General features: G+C 44.5%; 2 protein-coding genes across 5 annotated transcripts; one reads left to right on the forward strand and one right to left on the reverse strand.

The window, feature by feature from the left end:
• Positions 1–371: 371 nt before the first annotated feature.
• wfs1a (Wolfram syndrome 1a (wolframin)) lies at positions 372–10349 on the forward strand. 3 transcript variants are annotated; one of them, XM_047576920.1, is made up of 13 exons: positions 401–504; positions 852–959; positions 1051–1571; positions 3308–3387; positions 4821–4965; positions 5050–5223; positions 5489–5566; positions 5646–5785; positions 5888–6025; positions 6532–6777; positions 7356–7634; positions 8098–8261; positions 8363–10349. In XM_047576920.1, the coding sequence occupies exons 3-13, from the start codon at positions 1052–1054 to the stop codon at positions 9531–9533; spliced, it is 3135 nt and encodes a 1044-aa protein (XP_047432876.1). In that variant the 5' UTR covers positions 401–504; positions 852–959; position 1051; the 3' UTR covers positions 9534–10349. The 3 variants fall into 3 exon arrangements, with proteins under 3 accessions (XP_047432884.1, XP_047432892.1, XP_047432876.1); XM_047576928.1 differs by lacking the exon at positions 852–959 and having other exon boundaries at positions 372–504; positions 1047–1571; XM_047576936.1 differs by lacking the exon at positions 852–959 and having other exon boundaries at positions 374–504.
• A 2769-nt stretch (positions 10350–13118) lies between these two features.
• ppp2r2ca (protein phosphatase 2, regulatory subunit B, gamma a) lies at positions 13119–19486 on the reverse strand. Of its 2 annotated transcripts, none has more exons than XM_047576954.1 (10): positions 19159–19486; positions 18261–18551; positions 17803–17900; positions 17523–17706; positions 16928–17040; positions 16589–16766; positions 15143–15307; positions 14883–15052; positions 14471–14562; positions 13119–14183 (listed from the first exon to the last, which is right to left on the reverse strand). In XM_047576954.1, exons 2-10 carry the CDS (start codon positions 18322–18324, stop codon positions 13886–13888), a joined length of 1362 nt encoding a protein of 453 aa, XP_047432910.1. In that variant the 5' UTR covers positions 18325–18551; positions 19159–19486; the 3' UTR covers positions 13119–13885. The 2 variants fall into 2 exon arrangements, with proteins under 2 accessions (XP_047432910.1, XP_047432911.1); XM_047576955.1 differs by having other exon boundaries at positions 18261–18673.
• Positions 19487–20749: the final 1263 nt, after the last annotated feature.

The following is a 20749-nucleotide window of genomic DNA, read 5'->3' on the forward strand; positions in this document are numbered from 1 at the left end:
GAGACACACTCAATTAAGTGTAGGCCTACATAGCTTTTGACCTGGAACCCCGTAATCTGCTTAAAGGGAGAGAGAGCTTTCTGTGGTTGTAGCTTAAAAGCGCCACATGCAGCTTTACTGGACACCAGTGGTCAACTACAGTCGAGCTTTTGTTTTATCATATATATATGAACAAAATGGTGAAAATGCTCGAAGAGGTGACACAAACAGTTTTCTCAGTTTCTCAGTTTTACAAAGCAAATCTCAATAGCCAATCAGATCGTGTATTCTTTTGACTGACAGCTGTTCTCCCCTGTCGCGGACAGTCTATTTTAAGAGGGCGTGCCCCAAAAGTTGCCGTCGTTGTTTATAGACCTGAGTTTGACGGCAGCAAGTGTGCGTCTCTGGTTTCGCTCGGAGCTGCTGCCTGGCGCGGATTAAACTCCGGCATGGGACACGCAGACTGCTTTTAAGTCCAAGAGGACCCTTTTGTCATAATCCTAGGGGAATCTGGTCGTTTGCTGAGTGAGTAAGCGGCTCTTATTCGTTTGTTTCGTTTTCTGACTGCGGTTTAGGTGCAAGTTAAGCGTTTACATGGCATGACGCTCCCGTGTGTCCACTCACTGTCTGTGGCTGCATGGGCAGGACCAGACACTTGGTGTCTGTCTGTCTGTCTGATGCGATGATTTCATACTGACTAATTACAGGTTTATAACATATATATATATATATATAATCCTTGCAAAGTTTAAACTGCTCCTTTGCCAGCATATTTTGTCAAATTGCAGTCGTAACGTTTGTAATGATCCAACTTCTTACTCACTTTAACAAGATTTTAGAAACACCGGTTCTCAACTCTTTCTCCTTTCAAGTGGTCGGTGTCACATTTAGGTGTAAAATATCAGGACGAAAAGAGCCAGCGGCTCCAACAAGAAGTCCACTGTCCATATCTGCCTCCACTTATAATTCACTTTTGGAAAGTATCATTATCTTTTTTTTTTTTTTTTGCAGGGTGTAGTTGTCATTAGCTTGCATGATGAATTACTCATGACTTTCGTTTATTTCAGGAAGGATGGACAAGGATTTCCCATCAACACCCGCTCCCACCAACACCCAAAGGTCTTGCCCTGTCTCGGATGGACCTCCCCGTCCCTCCCCCTCGCAGATTCCTCCTTCGCCCATCTCCAATAACCTCTCTGCTGCACCTCCTGAGCACGACAAATCTGCGTCCCCATCAGAGCCCGGGAAATCATCTCATTCCTCCCCAGCATCCACACGTGCCGTCTCTGCACCAATGGATCCCTCTTCTTCTGTGGATGAGAAGAAGCCCTCATCATCCCCTAAACCCACATCTAAAAGTGTTTCCCCTGAACCTGTGTCTAGCAAAACTCCAACTCCAAAACTTTCCAAGCTTGCTTCGGCATCTTCTTTGCCGATAAACCAATCCTCTGTGGATTCCCCTCCTTCCTCCTCCAGTAAAGGTTTTGCAGCTTGTCACCACAAGCCCAGCTTTGCATCACTGGCCAAGCGGGTGATTATACAGGAAAGACTGAGGAAAGCAGAGGAAGAGGATGCCAACGATGAAGAAGATGGTAAGAATGCCTGCTTTTTGAGTGTGGGTGTAAATTTGTTTTGACGAGACTGAGAGTAAGTCCCAGACCACAGAGAGGAGGTGCTAAGCTCCGTGTTATGCTCCGTCACGTCTTTCCGCGTGTAGCAGTGTAACCCTACCTTCAAATAAACACCACTGCCGGACGGAGTAGAAAATCCCTTTAACTGAATTTGTTCGCTCATTTAAATCCTGTCTTCCCATTTGAGCTGCGTTCGCATCAAAAAACTACGTATAAACAGATGACTTCAGCAGAATAAAGTAAGTAGCTTAAATAAATTAGATCCCTCTTGGTTTGGTGTAATTTTTTCTAAAAAAAAGTAAAATATGGACTGCTATAAAATTTTAACTTAATCAGCAATTTGACATTTATGAATTTCACTTAAACGTCTCAGCAGCTGTGGACTGCCGTTGAATTTGGTGCATCAAATGTGTGTTTTGGAGGGAAAACTCTGATGTTTTTTTGTTACTTTTTTGGTGACTTTTAAGTGTATACCATAATTGTATTTGTCAGCTACACAGATTTGACTATACACCTGCAAAACAATTCAACTTTCAGTAGTTTAAGCTATAGCCTATAGCGTTGTCTTTAGTAAACGTAAAAGGTACATAAATGCAGAAAGCAATGGTTTTCATCTCCAAATAAATGATTGCACATGACACAATAATTTTTTTTAAAAGGAACGTGGTTCCAGGTTTCCATTATGCTCTATATCATAGGTCTTCAACAGGGGGTCCACGACCCCTAGGAGGTCCGTGGAGGTAAAGCAGGGGGGTCACAAAATCTTCAGTTGATTAGACTTTCTTTAAGCATTTTTTTAAATTTTTCCCTCACAATTTTCCGGCACGGCCACCCTACTGTTGCACAAGTTTGAAATCAAAAAAATGATCGCGTATTATTTGAATAGCTTAACACTGAATGCAAAATGTTAATAATCTATATTTATAAATAGCATTAGGCCGAGTTTAATACATATAGTAGGTAGGGGGTCCCTACTTTATCTCTCTGCCAGTTTGAGGGTCCTTGGCCTGAAAAACATTGAAGACCTCTGCTCTATACTGTACTTTGGAACATACAAGTCCTCTGAGACTGGCATTTTGGCTCACAGAGCTGCTGCCATGATTCTTAGTCGCGAATTCTCAACGCTCTGTTGCTCTGTTGTTGTTTCTATAAATACGTTTTAAAGTACACCATCAATAACTCATTTAAATTCTATGATACTTCACTGATATTATATTTCAGAGTTGCTGGAAGTGACACCGATACACACATTCACCAGTAGGAGATATTGCTGTGTATGAGAAAACCGTGACATTGGATTTAGGACCTAGAAGCTGAACCGCTTTGCTTAGAGGACACTGGGGGAAACAGTAAGAGCTTTATGCAATTTACAAGTCCAGGCGTGTCATGAGAGCTGGGTTCAGTGTTTCTGGCACTCTGTTGTAACAGGATGTCTTTATAGCCAGACAGACGCAGACATGTTTAAAAGGCAGATTCAATCTCATCTACCCCACATTCGACTCCGTGTTGTGCTTAAGTCACAAGTTACTATGCAGCACGCTGGACAGGGTTTTATCACTGCAGGCTGTGAAGCCACTGTATTAATCAGCGCTGAGTCACATTGATACTTTAATAAAGTGAGGCCATTATGTAAACCACAAACTGAAAGGTTTTTCATCCACGTGTAAAGGCATCTTCTCGCGTCTCCTCTCCTCCAGGTGAAGAACCAGAGGAAGACCTGTCTCTGGAGCAGATGGAGGAGAAAGCCGAAGCTGGAGATGCCAGAGCTCAGACCCGGGTGAGTGAAAGCACGCATCCACAGACCTGCACTTGGCATTGTTCAGTTCAGTCCTGCTGGTTGACTCAGTCTGGCTGTGAGGTGGTGTGTATTTTCGGACTCCTGGAAGATGGAAGATGATCCCAGCATTTCAGTGTAGCACACCGATATACTGTCTGCCACACATGGAAATCATTAACAGGATATTAGAGTGCGTAACGGCATGTACTGAACTGAAGCCAATGCGTGTGGCCACACTTCTAAAGTCGTTGAATGCATGCCATGAGGAATAACCAGACACTAAAGACTCATCTTCTACAAATGGACACATTTAAGAATAACTTTGTTATTAAATCACAGTTAATATTAGAAAGCAGTCACTTGATATGCTACTTGGTGCTCTGCCCTTTAGCTAATTATGACAGAGAACAGAGAATTATAGGTTTTGGTTGGTTTGCTGTGTTGATTGAAAGCACCATCAAAGAAGTAGCTCCTGTAAATTAAATGAGCGCTGAGCATTAATATAAGTGATGAGCAGCTTTCTGTTGAATATAAATGTTCTGTGAACCCATGGACTGTGAATAAAGATGGACAATAGAACAACTCCAGTAGAGCTCCCCCTGGTGTCTGGCGGCAGTGTAGGTCATAAGCCCCACCCTCCCCACGTTAGTGGATGAGACATGGGCCAAACTAAGTCCCACACAAAAATACACATCAAATTATTATCATTATTGTTTTTCATTTTAGGCAGTAAATATAAAGCTGATGCATGGTCAAGTGTCAATTTATTTATAGAAAATTATAGTTAGTTACTTGACCCTATAGAAACAGGATGTGACCCCATGATAACTACCAGTTGCCATGCCAACCACTCCACAAAGAGAGTAGGAAAAAAAATGAATAAATAAATAAATATGTACCCTGTATGAAGTAACTTTTATTTGTAACTGGTGGAGATAGAGCAGAGCGCATCACTAATCAAACGAAAACACAAGTGAACCTGGCGTCAGTGTGGGCACTCTTGTACTTGAGACTCTGGCTCCAAAGGTGCGAGATGGCGCTGTCTGTATAACCCGGAAAATAGCGTCATTTTGGCCAATTCAAGGAAGTGTGGACATGTTGTCCATATGGTGTGTACACACTCTGGCCATCATGTTGGGCTGGAGGCAGAAACCATACTATGAGAATAGAAAGAGAAAATCAAATCAAATAAAGTACATGGACAGATTGTCATTGTTAAGTTACTTGCTTGCTAGTGAGCAAAAACCAACCAGTAAAATCAGTGTAATAAAATATTCAAATATAGTTTATGAACTAATTCACCACGCTCTATTTTTTCTCCCAGAAACTAAAAGTTTTTTGTGCAGCTTGCATGTAAAGTACACTTTATGTCTGATTATACCTCAAGCAGGTAGTTAAACCGAAGCATTAATCCACCTCTCGCTGTGTTTCAGCTAGGTCAGCACTACATGATTCTTGCAGAAGAGAAAGACACAGAATTAAATAATCGCCTGGCTGTTAACTGGCTCATCCAAGCAGCTAAACAGGGAAGAAAAGGTGCAGCGAGGGCACTGCAGCGCTGCTGGATCCAGAAAAAAGGTTCATGCTACAGATTTTACTGCACGCAGCCCGTGTGTCTTTGCGTTTGTAGCCGTGTAACTGTCATCTGTCATCACCTTCTAGGAATCACTCCAGAGAATGAGGCCGATGTGCGCAAGTTGTCCACGGAGAGTAAGTTCGAGCTGGCGGTGCGCAAAGCAGCCATGATGATGTACTGGAAGCTCAACCCGGACAAGAAGAAGAAAGTGGCCGTGTCGGAGATGCTGGAAAATGTCAGCCAGGTCAATGCAATGCCGGGTAGGAGGCGCACACGCAGCCACAGACATGTGGACAACGACGCTCTCAATACCACCGCAAGTGACAAGAATTTTAGCCGGTGTACCACAGGCTGCTCAGCATGCATGTTGTCATCTGATAGTTGCAATTGCTGTTAAATATATCATATATTGCCCTTTGTGATTTCGGTGTTTGCAGCTGTCACAGTCAGCAGTATCACATTGCATGCAGGCACCAAGGGGAATGTCTGTAGCTCACTGGTGCTGTTGTGATTCCTCACCAACAGGTGGCACTGCAAGCAGGATTCCTGTCCCGACTTCAGGCCAGGCCCAGAAAGTGTTGGAGAGCATGGTCAGCAATGAGTGTAGGTGTCCGGCAAGAGTGAAAGAGAGACAGAAAATGCGACGCTCTCTTGTAATACTGCCTGCTTTTTGTCCTCTTAGCCAAACAGCTCGTGGACCTGGATGACTTTGTTGAGATGACTAAGAACTACGCACAAGGTATTGTTCCCCCTGCTTCCCCAACTTCCAGCCAGGTCACGGCCAAAGCTGAAAGCCCCACACCCCTTGACCATAGCAAGGAGGTAAAATAACAACGACAGCACAGTCATTCACATCCTCATTTTCAGTTTCTTGACGCAGTGCATATGAGCTTGTTCGCATGTGTGACTCTTTTAATTAAAAAGGACAAGACTGAACTAGTTTCGTCAGGATGCAAGAAGCCCCGCAAGACGTCTTGGGGTTTCGGCCGAAGCGGGATGATCCTGGACACCAAGCAGACCAGCGCCATTACAAGAGCAATGGGCATGAAATCACAATTAATGGTACCGTAGTCTGAAACTCTGTTCTAGTACACGGCGTTTACACATGTAACTGTCAAAAGAATGTTTTTGTGGATGTTTTTAAGCTGTAGTTCATAACTTTTACACACAAAAATTAACAACCTTTACTTTCATGCACTTGAAAGTAATGGGTCGACACAGTAGGCTGCATCAGGTCAGACTATGGGGGCGTCTTAGGCAAAGAAGCTATGATGTTGTGAATTTATTGTGTCGTATCGCAAGAGTTAAATAAAAAAAAGCACATGAAGCTTGGTATAAAAATGATCTGAAAAGTGACTGATGTTGAATGAAGATTACAGTTAACGTGGTGCTGAATGATGAGCAAGGATTAAATGACTGTGGGACTCATAGGTCAACAATTTTTGTGAATGACTCTAATCTAAGAAGTTACAAGATACAAAAGTTGTACTTTAGCTTTAATTCTTGTTTTGCTTTGAATCTTTAAAACTCCACATGCTCACCTTCACATCTGTCTCTTGTCCTTTCAGATGCTGCAGTACCCATTGCACGGAGTTGTCGAAATGAAGGAGCACCTCGTCGACTGGGCCTCGCGGGCCGGCGTCCAGTGGCTGAGCACCATCATCCCCACGCAGCACGTTAACGCCCTCATCTTCTTCTTCATCATCAGCAACCTCACAGTCGACCTGTTTGCTTTCGTTATCCCTCTCCTCGTCTTCTACCTCTCCTTCATCTCCATGATCATCTGCACTCTGCGTGTTTTCCAGAGCAGCAAGGTGAGTGGAGCTGTCCCCAGCTTCACAGTTAGGACTGGTCCCAAAGCACACTGTCTTTTTGCTTAATTCACTTGATTCACAATTAATTAACACTACTAACTATGCGTTATGCTGTGAATGGAGAAGCCATTTCTAACATTTGCTTTTCCTAACAATACAATAGTTAAAATTTTACACCGATAACATTATGACAAAAGAAGTAAATAACACTGATCATCTTGTGACAATACAGTGTTCTCTTGGGAAACTTTTGGACCTGGCATTCATGCGGATGTTACTTAGACATATACTAGACCAGACCAGACACCAACCCATAGCAATGACACTCTTTCATGGCAGCAGCCATCTCCAACAGGATGCAGCCTGACACAGACACAGAAATGCACATGGAATCCCCTCAACCAAGACACCACAGGATAGAAGACCCATGTCCATTCTCCGATGAGTCACAACTGTTTTGGAGGCACAAGGGAGACCTACACAATATTGAGAAAATGGTCATAATGTTATGCCTGATTGGTGGATCCTGCAAACAGCCAACCAACTTTTTCTTTTTCTTTTCTCCCTTTTCTCTCTAGACTTGGGAGAATTTCAGTGCACTGACTTCTCTGCTGACGCGTTTTGAGCCTGGCCTGGACGTGGAGCAAGCGGAGACAAACTTTGGCTGGAACAACTTGGAACCGTACCTCTACTTCATCTTCTCCGTCTTCTTCGTCATTTTCTCCTTCCCCGTGGCCGACAAGAACTGGATCCCCTGTTCTGAGCTCTCCACCGTGGCCATCTTCTTCACTTTTGTCAGCTACCGGAGCCTCAGCCCCACTGCTGCGACATACGCACGCAAGGCGATAGTCATAGAGGTCAATAACCCCACTGATTACGGTTTGCATGTATGAACTACGAAATGCCAGAGTGTATTTGACATGATCACCGCTATAATCTTGCACAGCTCAAAATTTTCAACATTTCTAGCGTCCACTGAGCTATTGGTATTCATTCATTTAAATTCTGTTGGGAAATCTAATTTCAGCGATTTGTCAGCACAAATATTATTAGAGAATACTGAAAAAAAAAATCTGTAACTGTGCAGGACAGAAAATCTGCTTTTCTGCAGTGACTTGCTACAATGTTTATAATCTTCCCCATACAAAATGTCTATGGCCAAACCATGCCCCATTATAGTATTTGTTTTGTGCATTTTACTGAAACCCAATTACATTGAGTGATTTCTTCATACTTATAATCAGGATTCATTCTGTCTGTTTACAGCAAATAAATAAATAAATCTCATATATCCACTCTTTTGCTACCATTTCAACCCAGGTGGCATCATCTCTGTGTTGCTTGACCCAGTTCCTGCCGGAGCACATGACAGTGCTTCGTTTTTTGGGGCGCACCTTCACCACTCTGCCACTGGGGGAGTCTGTTGTCCTGAAGCTCAGTCTCCCTTGCCTGCTCTACCTTTACCTGTTCTACCTGTTTTTCAGGTGAGCAGAATTCTTACTGACATTTTTCTGATACATCTTTCTATTCCCTAAGGTGATGAGAAAACATTTTACCCTGACTGCCTTTGTTTCTCCTCTCTTAGCATGGCGAGGATGCGCGGCTTCCACGGGACCTACTGCTTCCTGATTCCCTATCTCGTGTGCTTCATGTGGTGCGAGTTCTCCGTGGTGCTCCTCCAGCATTCCTCCCCCGTGGGTCTAATCCGCACTTGCGTGGCCTACTTTCTCTTCCTGTTCGCGCTGCCCGTTCTGGCGTTCGGCCTTGCCACCATGCTCTTCATCCAGCTCTTCAAGTGGTTCCTTGAGCTGGAGCTGACGAAGATGATTGTGACCCTGGTAGTATGTGCCATCCCGGTCACCCTGCGCCTCTGGACGCGCTTCAGCATGTCCATCCTGGATGTCTTCCGCTCACTGACACACCGCGGGCCCGTCAAGCTCATCTTACTCTGCATCTCCATGGTGGTTGTGTTCTTCTCCGTCTATGTGTACCATGCAGAAGGACAGAAGGTGTACAACTCCACCCTGACTTGGAGTCAGTACAGCCAGGTTTGTGGGCCTCCTGCCTGGGAAACCAAAGGCATGGCCCAGACGCAGATCTTCTGTGGCCATCTACAGGGGCACAGGGTCACCTGGACCGGGCGTTTCAAGCATGTCCGCGTGGCCGAGACAGAGAACGGGGCCCAGTCTGTCATCAACATGTTGCCTGTGTTCATGGGGGACTGGCTACGCTGCTTGTACGGTGAGACGTATCCCAAGTGTGAGCCAAAGAACGCCACAGCGGCAAACCTAACAACTTCGAACGAGGCGGCCGGCCCTGCGTCGGCCACCCTCGCAGTGCACATGCTGCTTCAAATGCAAGAAGAGGAAGAGTTGTGCCATATCAAGACTCTGGCGAAACACACATGCCACGTCAAGCGCTTTGACAGCTACCGCTTTGAGGTGACCGTTGGGATGATCGGGTCCGAGGACGCGGCCCGGGATATACTCCTAATGGCCAGCCACGAGTTCAGGCAAGTTCTGCTGAATCTGACCCCTGGTAACATGGTGGAGTTCAGCACCAAGCTGGAGGGCCGTCTAGGAGCCAAAGCTCCCGCCTTTGAGCTGAAGGCTATCCACTGTCTGGACTGTGCGTCCTCACTACTCACAGGGGGCAGGCAGGTGAAGATAGAGAGAGACTGGAGACGAACCACGATGAGAGCCATGAAGTTTGCATTCGATTTTTTCTTCTCTCCGTTCCTCTCTGCAAAAATCTAAGAAAAAAAAACGGAGCCTTATTCTTTTGATGTGATTTTCACCTTACTAGTGCAACTTATGGTATTGTTTACAAATTGATCTACAGTGTTTATGTGCTGGCATTTGGTCACCGTTAACCTGTTCTCAATATTATTTAATATATTTGATCTTTTTAGTGCCAGAGTTTGCAAAAAAATGTACTATTTCAGTTTGTGTATAGCAGTTGGAGAATGGCCAGCTGCTAACTTTGGCTGCAGACACCCTCTTTTGGGTCTTTTAATCATTTTGTTGGATGAAAGCCTGTAGTTTAATTGTGCCAAATGGTGTGGAGTGAAGCCAATGCCCGGTGCTGACCACCTCTGAATTCTCGGGGATATTGTACATTTGTTAAAGATAACCTATTACCTGAGCGACATTTATCTTTGATGGAGCAAAGTTGTCGATGCTGCTTTTGTGATAACATAGTGTGTCGTTACATTAGTGCATATTTAAATGCACAGTTAGCTATTTATTTATGGGCGTCCAGGAAACACAGTGAAGCGTGTGGAAGAAAGCTGTGCTATGTTATTTTCTTTGTGGTCTTAAAATGTTTTGTTCTTAAGCTTATTTATCTAAATTAGGGATCAGATTTTATGCCCTGAGCAACAATGCATATATATATATATATATATATATATATATATATATGGCAGTTTGAAAGCCAACATAAACACTGACTGAGCTTTTTGAGTTTGCAGTAATCGTGCAAGCTTTTTAATGTGTGCTTGTGCAGTTGCAGTTTCATTTGATTAAAACCTCAAACGACAAAATGCCACATTAAATTATCTTAATAAATTATCTTAATGGTGTATTTTTCTTTTTTTTTTTCAAAATCACGGCAGTATAATCACTCCCTCATTGTGTTGTAAAGGCTGAAGGGTCGGTCCATTTACCATTTGAATTTCAGTTCAGACTGGAAAAATCGAGTCTTTTTTACTGAAATTTTTCAAAAAGTTTCATTTTCATGTAGAAAATCAAGGTCAACGAAAGGACCATATATGGTATCTAACATTTGTACTTCATGATACTCTGGCCCTGAGTACAGTTCAGTAAAGGTATTTCAACGTAGTCAATTGATGTCAATTGAACATCACAATGAAATTACTAACTGTTTTTCCGTTTTATTGATTTTCCAGTCTGAATTGAAATGGTTGAATGGTTGTCAAGGCTACCCGTACCCTAACTCTAGCTTTTATTGCACTATTAAACAGTTTTATGTCTGCCACTCACAAACTATAGAGACCTTTCTTACAGAAGAACTGACTCACACACTTGCACCTTTTTTGTCTCTCCTCTCTCTCCCTCTTATCTTTTTTTTAAAAAAAAAATCTTTGCTACTCAGCAGCATTGTGACTGATGTAGCCATAGTAATAATTTATTATGTCTTTGCATCCAGCAACTACAGACAGCTGATAAACCGAGGCAGGAACAAACCATTTCATGCAGAATCACGGGGGTGGTTACTTTTCCTGCCAAAAAGAACACTTATTTTTACTACTACATTTTATTATTGTATTACACATTATATTTTTATGATGATGGCTTTATAATTTTTGTCTCTCTCTCTCTCTTTTTATTTTTATTTTTTTACCTGTCTTTTGGTGCCTCTGACAGTCGGGGGCCCTTGGAATTGTCCTAACTTTTCCCCCATACAGCACCACTGAGTATAATTCAACCAAGGCCTCAATGTTAAATCTGATTTGTGTTTTTGAACGCAACCAGTAGTCATCACGTTACTAGATTTGAACAATTTGTCAACATCAAAGTTTCATTATCGTGAAATGAAGTATGAGTGGTGAATATATTTAGGTAGTTTTGATCCAAATTTAGATATATACATTAAATAAAGGGATAATAATAACCCTATTCAGGAATTGTTAATCAAAACAGACAAAAGCGAAAGATTCAATTCTGATATTCCTACAAGTGCATTGGAAGAAAACTAAAAATGTGTTTTTTTTCTTAAAGATATGTGATTTTATTTTTTTTTCATAAAAGCAATACAATAGCAGTGGATGTGAACACTCTTAAACCCTTAATGTGTCTGAATGAGTATCCTGTGAATGTGAATGCATTTTTATCTCGTGATGAAGTTAATGGGGGTGTCAGTTACCATTAAAGTGCTTGACTTTGCTCAAAATAATAAATCCTGTGTGAAAGTTTTATTCCAAGACCGAGGGACAAGCCTATTGACAGACATTAAAAGATCTGACACGTTTTTGTTAGATTTCATATTATTTTATTAATGCACATTCCTTTCATTCGCCTCATTTGAGTTATGCTTTTGTACTGTTAGATTTGTCTCTCTCTCCTTTTTTTTTTTTCCAGAAGTATGATAAATATACACGCTAGTAGCATTGAGTAATGGCAACATGCTGCTGCTGCTGCTGCTGCTGTGCACCTGAACACAAATCCACTCGCTGGTTGTTGTGTGGTGAGGGTGGATGTGATGTGATTGCGGCTGACTTGTTTTAAAACTAGCATGTACGATGATGCGTTAGGTGGCCTGTCACTGTGTGCGCGTTGAGTCGTCGCCGTAGTACCGTACGTGTTGCTTAAAACAATTAGTGCAAGATCGTGTCTGCATTCAACGACATTAGCCGACAGTGAAGACCTGGAACACAACACGGGTCGGGCCGCAGGCTTTGAACAGCGGAGGAAAAAAAAACAAAAGAGGTGAAAGATGAGGAGCAAGCGGACACATGGAGCGGATATGACTGCTTTCTGTTCTTTTCTTGGGGTTTAGGGTTTTGCACAGTGAAATATCACTGATCCATCAGATTTCACATGTTAAAAAAAAAGTGCAAAGGGACGTGGTACATTCCACCTCTGCACTGATTCTGTAGATCCACCCGCTGCAGTACGTATCCAGATCCCTTATCACAATCCCACCAGGGCCAAGGTCACTTGAAAAGAAAGTTATGTCGCCGTAAACCATCAAATAACTTCCACACAGACGTCAACTTTATCTCTATAGAGCCGAGGCTTTCAGTGTTGCACCCCAGAGTAGCACGTGGCCCAGTGAGGTATACACGGTATATACTGACATATATGATAACCTATGATAGACCTTCAGCAATGTACATAATGAGCTATTGCACTGATGATAGCCACTGACCTTCAAACACATTGCACACGAACACCGATCTTTGATTAAACTCAGATTAGCTGAATCGGAGGGGGGGGGTCTCGTTTATCAACAGTGTGCTTAGACTGCAACTTTTTCTGGATTGTAAAAGCAGAATGTGCTTTTTTTTTTAAAAAAAGCATTATTAATCAATTAATATCAATTAAACTTTCGTGTAGATTAGATTAGATTCAATCACTAATCAGCTTCAGATGGAGCAATGACGTAACCATGTTGATGTTACACATTAAATTTCATTGATAAACCAATCAAAACCCAATGCAGCCTTATTATACCCCCAGCTTTCTGCAGCCAGCAATAACTACCTATGTACTGCTAAAAGAAAATATCTGAAATAGTGCGATTCCACAGCCTTTCTATAAATAAGATCATTTACAGTGTTTGTTTTTTTTGTTTGTTTTCTTGTTTTAGTTCTCTGGAACCAAAATTTGGTACCACCTTAAAAAAAAAAGAACACAGACTATTTACAGCCAACGGTAAAAAGAGTGAATACATTTATGTTACCTGTAGAAGAAGAGCTGTTTTTAAAGCAGGAATACCGTTCCACTGTTTTCTGTTAGTGCTATTATTGCAAAGTGAACGGGTGGGGGGGGCAAATAACATAGATCGGTTAACATGTGCGATCTCCAGGAGCACTGCTCGAAAGGAGAGATTCGGTTGCTGTTGTCGCCCGACAAAGGGTTGCCTTGCAGATCTGCACGGTAACATCACTGCTAATGCTCCACAGTGGCGACTTAGATTTAGATGCACTGTCTGATGAAGTCATCCACCCCGAGGCCCTGTGTGTGTTTTCCTTCTACCTAGTGCGTATCTTCCATTTCGTGTGAGAGTATATTAGTGTAACACTGTGTGACCAACAGCACTGAGTCACTGCAGATGGAGAGGTGTCCCTGCACCTCTTGCACTGCCCCTACAGTTGGGAAGTTACATAAACATCTTCAAAAAGTGGGAGTGCAGAACAAAAAAAAAAAAGGTCCTGATGGGGACTAGAGATGTCGGTTTATCTCGGTGTTGAAACATGATTATACACGTGGCTCTGGGATCAAACAATCGAATTGGATAAATAATCTCATCTCATCTTCCCGCGCCTTCTCTAAAACATCCAATCCGTCCAATTTGAGTCACTGCTCGCGCGTATGCTGCGACGGCCGGACGAAAACACCACCACCATCCCTCCGCGCCCCCGTCACTGCGCCTGCGTCTCGGGGTTGACGCGATCCTGGAAGATGTACAAGTTGTTGGTGGCCGCTATGGCGATGATGTTCTCGGACGGGTGCCAGGCCATGTGCAGGATCTTCTTGGTGAAGTCCAGGCTGTCCACGCCCACGTCGCCGCGGCGACGCTTGCCGCCCGTGTACACACGGCGGGTGCGCAGCACGGCCCGCGGCTTGCTGCTCTCCCGCCACGCCTCCAGGGTCACGCCGCGGCCCGTCTCCCTGTCGAACATCCGGAAGAAGCTGTTGTACGCGCCCGTCATGATCACGCTGAGTGGAGAGGGGGAGGGGGTGGTGTCGAGAAGGAGGATGGAAGAGGAGAGGAAAAGGAGCGAGGTTCATCAGGGTAAAATCAGACAAAACTAAACTGAAGCCAAGAGGATTGATTTGACGTCTGCAAAGCTCCTCTCTGGGATTGATTTAAATGCCAGATAATGGGGGTTGCATTTAGAGAGATCCCCATAAGCAGAAATACACTGACTTAACCCCCTGCTTTGCCTTCAAATGTACTTAATTACACTATGCCGCCCACCTACACGCCTGTCACTGCCGCTTACCTGTCTGAGCTGTTCCAGACGCACTCAAACTTGTCAAAGATGCAGTCGTTTTCATAGAGGGAACACAGCTTACTTCTTAGATATTCATGGACCTGGGGGTGACGTACAGAGTCAAATGTTGTTTCTGGTTTCAGAATAAAACTATACACAAAATCTGCAACAATCTGCATGTGTAAAAAATCTGGCTGACTTATTAATTCATTTAAAAAAATCACGTAGATCTATATTGTTGCGTGTAATATTCAATTTTTTTCATTTGTTTTTTGCTTATAACTTCTTACACCTATTTTTCTAGTGTTTTTCACTATTATTATTTATTTTTTATTTTTTAAAATGTGCAACTGAGCTACTGTGACCAAACAGTTTCCCTTGTGGATCAATAAAGTCTATCCAATTCTATCTTTTATCTTACCTGGTACGTCTCCACTGGTCCTTTGTCCATATTCAGGTCCCACACCTTGGCGGTGAGGTAGTCCCTGGTCAGCAGGTAGCGTCCGCTGTGGCTGAACTTAACGTCCGACACAGAGGAAATGATCTCCGAGAAGAAGGACCGGCTCCCTGGATCCTCAGGTTCCTCAAAAACTGACAGAGCACAAACCGGTGAGGGTTACGTGTTTTGTTTTGTTTTTTTTTTTAAAAACGACTCGTCCCCAATGCCCACGCCGCGCTCACGTTTTGTGTGTTTGTCGCAGAGTGCGGAGGCCCTCATGTCACAGAGGCGCAGCGTTCCCTTGCTGCTGCTGTACACGAACAGGTGGCAGTGGTGAGGGTGGAACTCGGCCGCTGTTATCACCTCCGTCAGGTCCTCCATGTTGGCTGGTTTGATGTCAACGATGTCTGAGGAGAAGGTCCGTCAAGGAGGAAACAACTGAAGAGATCCTGAACATAACATCACACGGTAAGTCCCATGCACAGTAAAGCATGGTGAGCTCATCCTCCTCGGATTCAGTTTTAGATGAATTTGTCATTTCCAATGTATTCCAACTCAGTTCGCGATCGCAACCCCCCAAAATTTCCCCTTCCAATATGAACGCACGCTCTGTTCCCCTCACTGTTCTATTTGTGGTAGTCCTGTGTGGTTCAGCGGAAAGTGTACTGCTGACTGAATTATTTAAACTCGTCTTCCATAGATGCCTCCACAATTTTCTAGGTCAGCTTCCATTTGAATGGGAAATCACCAAGCCTGTACCGAAAGCGCACTGTGCACTATGATCTCAACATGAATGCAAACATAGCCCTGTCCTGCAAAAAAGGACATCAAGACGATGAGAAATGCGGAATTGTGTTTACAAGAAATGAGGCGTGGCTTAAGTAGTACATGTACAGTAGATTTCAAAAGCCTCACGCACTTTCCACATAATATAACTACATGGTGTTGATGGGATGCCCATCAACAGCATTTGAGGCATGCACGCTACAAATCATGGGATTCAATGCACAGATTGCATGATACATTATTCTGCACCAAACAAATTGTGATTGCGTTTTTAATAATGCATTGGTTTTATATTGCACTTTACTAAATACCCAAAGACGCTTTACATCGGATACATTATTCATCTGCTCGCACAGTCACACCCTGCTGGTGGTGGTAGTCTACCTCAGTAGCCACAGTAGTCCTGGGGCAGACTGACGGAAACATGGCTGCCGATTACGCGCCTACGGCCTCTCAGGCCACTGCCAACATCACTCGCTGTCAATCATACACCAGCGTAGTTCACACTGGGAGCTAGGTGGGTTAAGTGTCTTGGACAAGGACACAACAGACAGGTTAAGGATAGGGCGGAATCAAACCACCAACCTTTCGGTTACTGGACGACAGCTCTGCCTCCAGAGCTGCAGATAAACTGTAGTGAAAAAAATGAAAAAAATATGATGTGATTGATAGTGACTTTACTTGAGTCATGTTTTCCCTCTCTGCTGTGGGAATAATTCAGTAATAATAAAGCTCACTGATCTTCTTTGTGCTGTGTACTTTTCTGAGAGGCCTCCTCCACTGAGAGATTAGATTACACATGACAATCACAGATTATAGAGTCAGAGAACAGCACAGAGTGATGCACGGGAGGACGACAGAATTAAAACTGAAAACGTCACACCACCAAAAACAAAGGATACTGAAACTACGGTCTGTGATGCCCAGGTGCCACATATTAATGCGGAGGTCGTCGGCGGACAGGTAGGTCTCCCCGTCACTGTTGACCGAGATGGAGTTGACATGGTAGGTGTGTCCGTTGGAGAACACGCGCCTGGGACGGACTTCCACCATCAGATCTGTAGGTTTCAGCACTGGCACCTTGGACGGAGAGGTGTAAGTGGTACGGCGATGGACAGCAGGAAAGGTGAAAAAAAAAGACAGTGTTAGGTGTTAGCATGTGAGTCAGGGATCGTGTGGGGGCAGGGCACAAAAGGGAAACTCGTGCGCCGATACAATGCTGTGCCTATGTGTCTGTGTACCTGCAGAGAGGTGATAGTGGAGACGTCCTTGAGCCGTCCCTCCTCATCTTTCAGGTTGTACCCCTCCGGTCTCTTGTCTCGCTCGCTCACCTTCCACAGTTTAATGGTCTTATCTGTGACAGGCAGCAGGAATTTCACGTCAGAAGTAATTTAGAAACGTTAACTCCAGTCACAGTGGACTGATAATGATAATCTCCCGTATTTCGCTGCGGACGAATTAAAATGAAATCCATGTGGGAGAGCGTCGCTCAAAACGTCTTTGTTTGGGGAGTTTTGTAAACTGAGCCGCAGAATACGATCCTCGTTTCACAGATTTGGGAGAGCGATTAGGTTTATTTAAAGCACAGATTAAATTAAGTGGTTTTCGCACCAACAAGTGAGACTCCAACCACTTGGCTTGATGTTATTTCATCCTTCCTTGGTAATGAAAGAAGAAGCTAGGCTGCCCTTCGTTTGGGAAACAGGAAGTAGGTCATACTTTGCAACTGACACCGGGGTCACTGGGAAGATCACTGGATTTGTCATTTCTGATGCACATAATCTATATTTGTCGTGCTTTGCTCCCGCACAATAACAAATCTGTGAGATTCCTCACCATTGGTGGAGAGGAGGAAGTGTGCTGCGTTCTGCTGTGGCAGCCATCGGATCTTGTTGATTTTCTCTTCTATCTCCAGGCTCTTCAGGTAGTCAAAGTCAGGCTCGTGACTCTGGAACGTGCTGTAGACATTGTACTCCCCGGAGTCCCCCGTCTCCCCTGCCTCCTCCGACTCCCCCTTGGACTACCCAGAGAAGCAGACAGTAAAAAGAAAACACAGCTTTCAATGGACGCTTTTACAGTGTCTGTTAAGAAGCACGGCAAAGACCGTTGGGCTGACCTCAATCTCTCTCTGGAAGATGACCACTCGGCCACCTTTGTCCCCAGTGGCCAGCAGGTCCCCAGTCTGGTTGAACTCCACTGTAGAGATGACATCAGCTGAGAGGAAGGGAGGAAAATGGGAGACAATTAAGTGTGATGACGGCATAAAAAGAGAGGCAGACAAAGAAGTGGTGTGGTGAAAAACGAAGGGTATAGAAGTGGTGACAGAAGTGGGACGACGACGAGAAAAAAAAATAACACTGCATCACCACATTAAACTGTATTCGGGTTGGTTCAGTAAAACCACATATTACATCAGCGACAAGCTCCTCAGACTCCAAACTATAAATCAAACATCTCTCACAAGAGAATATGATGTCTGAAGCACATTTCTCCTGTGAAGCAGAACAGGACAGAGACGACAGCGGCGCGTTATCTGACACCACGGGGACGGCAAAGACACACCGTCTGCTCTACCTTCAGTGACGTAGTCTCGCAGGAAGGTGTGGTTGATTTTGGGGCTCTCAGCGTCCTCGCCCATCTGAAGCTGAAGGAGGGTGACCCGCCAGCGCGCCCGTCCTGAGGGGAAGGGTCCGATCCGTAGTCTCTCTCCCCACCCAGGCTCCGCCCATGCTGCTGGGGCCTAGCGGAGCGGCCTGGAACAGGGCATCCTGGGAAACCAGCCGACCGGAAGGAGGAGGAGAGGCATGAAGAGGTGATGGAGACGGGAGTGGAGCGGGATAAGAAACCGAGGTTTTCTTCTTCTTTCTTTTTTTTTTTCAGACAAAAAAAAAAAAAAAAAGATGGTGAGTGTCAGAAGAAAATGAGATGCGGGAAGACGGAAGGCAGTGAAGTGGACGGGTGGATGGAAAGGCTGGTGAAGGAGATGGCTGTGGAAAAATACAAAAAACGAAGAAGGGGACTGTCATCAAGATGCAGTATGCACACAGAATGCCAAATGATGTGACCTTAGTTAGACATTCAACACAATCATTAGCAAAGAAACACATGTGCACACGCACAAGGTCTAGGCAGCGCTGGAAGAAAACCCCACTCCTTTGGGACGAGGACAAAACAACACACATACTGTACAAGCAGAGAATATGAATCCTCACGCATGCATGCAGAAATAAGTGCAGGAGACGGAGATTGTGTGAAGAAGATACACAGCAACATTCACTCCACACGGCTCTGGCAGAGGTAGTAAATGTTCCCAGGGTGTGGTAGTCCTCTCTGTCTACTTTCCAGGTCCCTGCTCTCACGCTCACGCACTCACTTCAGATAGTCCCGAGTCCTTGACGGAGACCAGAGGAGAATGCGATGTCTATGCCTCTGCTGCAGGAGGGAGGGAAGAAAAGGGCCTCAGCACACCTACCAGTCCGCCTGCTGCTTCTGCTGCTGCTGCTCCTCCTGCCGCTGGTGTGTACACGGCCCTCTGCTGCAGTGTGCACCGGCAGGCCTGTGCGTTTGTCTGTCGGAGGGAGGGAGGGAGAACGGGACAGAGAAGAGAGAGAGAGAGAGAAAAAGAGAGAGAGGACGGTGGTGGTGAAAGGAGGAGAGGCAAAGGAGGAGAAAAAAGAGAAAGAGAGAGGGATAACAAGGAGGATGGAGGTCTGCCGCCTGCTGATGCTGTGGATCTGATTCTGTGCAGCATCCACCGTGTCATGGCAGCCTCCTCCCGGAGCAGCCAATCGGGGCACGGCTGTCACTGGCGGATCCGCCCACTGCAGGTGATGAGGAGCGCCCCCGACCAGCAGAGGGAGCCCTTAAATAATGAGTGGTGGTGAATAATGTATTGTAGTTTGATGTGCAGCATCAAACATTTAGATGAATGTTGTATGTTTTTTGAGGAAAGAATTAATGACATAATTAAACACTGCTATTTAACTAATTCAGTGTCGGCATAAACCTATTTCCTGATTGGATTGTAGTTACAGGTGCAGAGATTTCTCTCCAAACAACAATAACAGCAACCTGAGGCCGAGTGAGAAATAAAATGCTTCAAAAGGCCACATTTAGAACAGTACTGTGCTGCTGAAGCTTCCTGTGTTTTGGCACAGGTGGAAAGAAACGTTTAATCCACCATTCACTGATGATGCAACACCTGGCCTTCAAACACCTACACCGGTCAGCCACAACTTTAAAACCACTGACAGGTGAAGTTAAAAACATCTCCTGATGTTCTGCTGGGAAACGTTTGGACCTGGCATTCATGTGTCGACATGTACCACCCACCTATAGACCAGAGCAGGTAACCCCACCACCCCATAGCAATGACACTCCTTTATGGCGGAAGGATGCAGCCTGACACAGACACACACACAACATTTTAGGAACAACTCAAAAAACATGAAAAACAAACTAGATTCCAAACTGATCGAGCATCTCCCAAACGCTGATGAGTCACAACTGTTTTGCAGACACAAGGGAGACCTAAACAATATTAAGGAGGTGTTCAAAGACTATGACTACACATGAGTAACCATGGAAACAGCTCAGCACTGGTCCACCTTCTGTTGACTTTTGGTCACTTTTGGTCTCTTTGGTCCCTGAATCATTTCTGCCACAAACATGACTCTCTTCCTGTAGTGGAGAGAGAGGACAGAGATGCATTGTGTAGAGTTGTCTGGCACTAAGACACCAGCCATTAGGGAATCCAGTGGGTGTTTGTGTGTGATTCAGCCAAAATCAGATTTAGTCAAAATGTAGAGACTCACGCATTTATTAGATTCCAAAGCACTATTCACATTAGAGTGTTTCACATGACCCCGGTTGACATTTGCTACAGCTGCAGTTTAATTTAAGAGAGCCTTACCTGACAGAGCAAACCCAATCCCTTAACGCTGCTGGCCAGTCAGTGACGTTTAAATCGGCTCCATTTAATGAATAAACCCGTGGCGCCAGTTCGTCTAAAAAAAGTTCAGAGGATTATCGTCAGGCAATCTCTCGCAAGGGCTTCTCCACTG

This window comes from Mugil cephalus, chromosome 2, assembly GCF_022458985.1.
Source record: "Mugil cephalus isolate CIBA_MC_2020 chromosome 2, CIBA_Mcephalus_1.1, whole genome shotgun sequence".
Classification (NCBI taxonomy): Eukaryota; Metazoa; Chordata; class Actinopteri; order Mugiliformes; family Mugilidae; genus Mugil; species Mugil cephalus.